This window comes from Aspergillus nomiae, assembly GCF_001204775.2.
Source record: "Aspergillus nomiae NRRL 13137 chromosome Unknown contig00986, whole genome shotgun sequence".
In the NCBI taxonomy this organism is placed as follows: Eukaryota; Fungi; Ascomycota; class Eurotiomycetes; order Eurotiales; family Aspergillaceae; genus Aspergillus; species Aspergillus nomiae.
The window spans coordinates 1-741 of record NW_015379038.1 but is presented as its reverse complement, the minus strand read 5'-3'; the positions used below and the strand labels follow the sequence as shown (position 1 = coordinate 741).

The 741-nt window shown below is 52.5% G+C and overlaps 1 protein-coding gene across 1 annotated transcript; it reads right to left on the bottom strand.

Moving 5' to 3' along the window:
* Positions 1 to 366: 366 nt before the first annotated feature.
* On the bottom strand, positions 367 to 723 carry ANOM_011892 (cell wall protein; the record flags this gene model as incomplete). Its single annotated transcript, XM_015557144.1, has 1 exon — positions 367 to 723. A coding segment is annotated over one exon (357 nt), but the record flags the coding sequence as incomplete, so codon positions are not given.
* Between the last annotated feature and the right edge of the window lie 18 nt (positions 724 to 741).

Here is a 741-nt window from a genome sequence, read left to right as displayed (position 1 = left end):
TTGGGCTTTCTAATGTAAATCTGCATAAGGTTATACGGCCTTGAACTGGGTTGAGAACAGTATGCTCGTTATATTACTAAGATTCGTCAAGTACTATACAGGCAGTAGTAGGTATATTGTAAAAGAAAGAATGTACTCCATTGAAGGGAATCCACAAAAAAGATTAAAACACAGCCAGAACGTAAGTTTTCCTTGTCAGTGAACCATGTACTCCCCCAGATCGCAAGCCCCACGCAAAGAGCATTGACGCATGATCGGGGTAAAACCAGGCGAATTAGAATTATAATTAGGTATTTACACGAGGCATATTGAGCGTTTCTGCCATTGCGATCGTCTCGTAATCTTCAGCCCATGTAGTTGACTGATTTAGGGCTCGCAAACAGCGACGCTCACAGTGGTGGTGATGGTAACCACCTTGGGAGCGGGCCCGGAGCTGACAGCGGGGGCAGTAGTGATGACAGGGGGGACATCGGTGGTGCTGACAGAGGGAGCATCGGTCTCGGTGGCGACGGGGTAGACGGTCTCGGAGGTGATGGTATCGCAGGGAGTGCTGCTAGCCTCCTCGCCGGGGGCAGGGCCACTGGGAGTAGGAACAGCAGGAACACTCACAGACTCAGAACCGGTAGGGCTGACGTCAGTGGGAGCGGGAGGAACCACATCAGTGGTGGCACTGGCAATCACAGTCTCGGAGGTAATGGTATCGCAGGGAGTGCTGCTAGCCTCCTCGCCGGGGGCAGGGCC